The 2,113-nt window shown below is 42.4% G+C and overlaps 1 protein-coding gene across 1 annotated transcript; it reads left to right on the plus strand.

Annotated features, from left to right (window-relative positions):
- The first annotated feature begins 21 nt into the window (after positions 1-21).
- Positions 22-845, plus strand: LOC149107626 (uncharacterized). Its single transcript, XM_089296401.1, has one exon. The coding sequence runs from the start codon at positions 56-58 to the stop codon at positions 794-796; it is 741 nt and encodes a 246-aa protein (XP_089152527.1). The 5' UTR covers positions 22-55; the 3' UTR covers positions 797-845.
- Positions 846-2,113: the final 1,268 nt, after the last annotated feature.

Here is a 2,113-nt window from a genome sequence, read left to right on the forward strand (position 1 = left end):
AGAAAACTTATTCCAGTTTACTGGAAAAAACTACCTCCAAACACATGGAACAGCCATGGGTACAAAAATGGCAGTCGCTTTTGCCAACATCTTTATGGGAAAGGTAGAATCACAAATCTTAAATCAAAGCGCTCAAAAACCACTCGCCTGGAAAAGGTATATTGACGATATATTCTCTATCTGGAATATAAACAGAGACGAAGTCACGCAGTTCATTGAACTAGCAAATAGCCACCATCCCACTATCAAGTTCACGGCTGAAGTTTCCGACACGGAAACAACGTTCCTCGACACAAAAGTTTACAAAGGCGAAAGATTTGCACAAAAGTCTAGACTAGACATTAAAACTCATTTCAAAGCTACTGAAACATTTCAGTACACGCATTTCTCGAGTTGCCACCCACCAGGGGTCAAAAAGGGCTTCATCAAGGGCGAAGCGTTCAGACTTCTCCGAACCAACTCCTCTGAAACAGCATTCAAAACTGCTATTTCACAATTTAAAACAAATCTCATCGAGAGAGGGTATCCTGAAACTCTTGTTTCAACAACTCTCGCAGAAATTACATTTGAGGAGAGAAAAGCTGCCCTACAACAGAAACGTAAACAAGACAAGCGAATCTTGCCTTTTGTCACACAATATCGCCCTTCAGTGCCTAACTTAAAGCAAATACTTATGCAGAAATGGCATTTAATTCAACAACAACCATTGCTTAGAAGAATATTCAAAGATCCCCCTATTGTCTCGTACAAAAGGGGCAGATCCCTAAAGGATATACTCGTTAGAGCAAAGCTTTAACCGGCTATTACACGTGGATGGGAGTTGTGCAGGCCTGTCACCCCATTGTTATCACTGTGTATTGTAACCTGCACGTCTCAGTGACGTCTTACAAAGAATACGCGGCCTTACGGACGGACAGATTGTCGTTCTCGACATAGGCTCGATTACCAGCCGCTGTTCGGGAAAAGAGCCCGCGCTCCTCCCCCGAACTCACGGTTGGACTCGTGGACTTGGCATTGTTAATTTCAACCAATAAGAAATCTGCCTGCCTGAATCGAGCAGGCTGCATAAATTAGCTTTCTCGCAGTAGCAAAGGAGTTGTTCGATATGAAGTGCGATCGCATTAGGGGGATATTTAACCAAATACCGTCAACTGATGAAATCTTACCTGATCTAAACCATAGTAGCATATAGAACACGAAAAATAGTCAACAGACTTATACGTTAGAATCTATATTTGAATCATGTGGTACCAGAATATGAGATAACGAACAAAGTAAACAAAGGGAGGAATAAACGCAAACATCGATTTCAAGAAACAAAACACCCAGTCAAATTGATGTGTACCTTAGTCTTCTTGAAGAGAAGCAACACCAGTCTCTGGCGAAGCCAGACAAAATTAAATTTTTAAATGAGCCAAAGCAAACCGAACAAGTAAAACATAAACATGGTGTCAACACCATTTACACCAACATATGTGTGACCTTTGACATGACAGTTGCTACAGTATAGTCAAACCGTTCTGCTCTACTTTAAAAAAAAAAAAAAAAAAAAAAAACCCTTCTATAGAACACAGCATGTAAAGCCCTTCCGCAACAATAATGTGAAAAAAACGCCACAAATTTTACGAGCCGTAGGCGTCATGTGTGCCTGCCTATGATTGTCATCAGATGACATTTCCGGCCACCTGAAGCGTCGCAAGAATTACATTATTTTGAGACGTCACAGACATGCTTTGCCGCTCACGCGTCCAGCCGTCTCTTCTCGGGGAGGAACGTAGACCGGACTCGAGAAAGCGGCGGAAATCGAGCCTATTCTCGACAGTGAAAAGCGCTAAAAGAGAGATTCAGTTGTTGAGCATTTCCAGATACAAGGCTGTAATATCCACCATTACACACAACAGTAGCGTCAAATAAACGGCACGACAGCGAAGACTTCGAATTAGGAACCTTTTTCACGGGAGTATAACGTAGGTTTTAGTCCCGCAGAAACCATGAATTCGAACCAAAGCAGATCTGTCATGTCACGCGAATGTATCATCAGTGTCATGTCTTCGCGTGCCGGTCCATGTGATCACAGTGGGCGATGCTCGTTGTGATTGGTTTAAATGTAACC

The sequence above is a fragment of the Orbicella faveolata genome, unplaced genomic scaffold (genome assembly GCF_042242905.1).
Source record: "Orbicella faveolata isolate gen_17 unplaced genomic scaffold, um_ofav_v1 contig_26, whole genome shotgun sequence".
Classification (NCBI taxonomy): Eukaryota; Metazoa; Cnidaria; class Anthozoa; order Scleractinia; family Merulinidae; genus Orbicella; species Orbicella faveolata.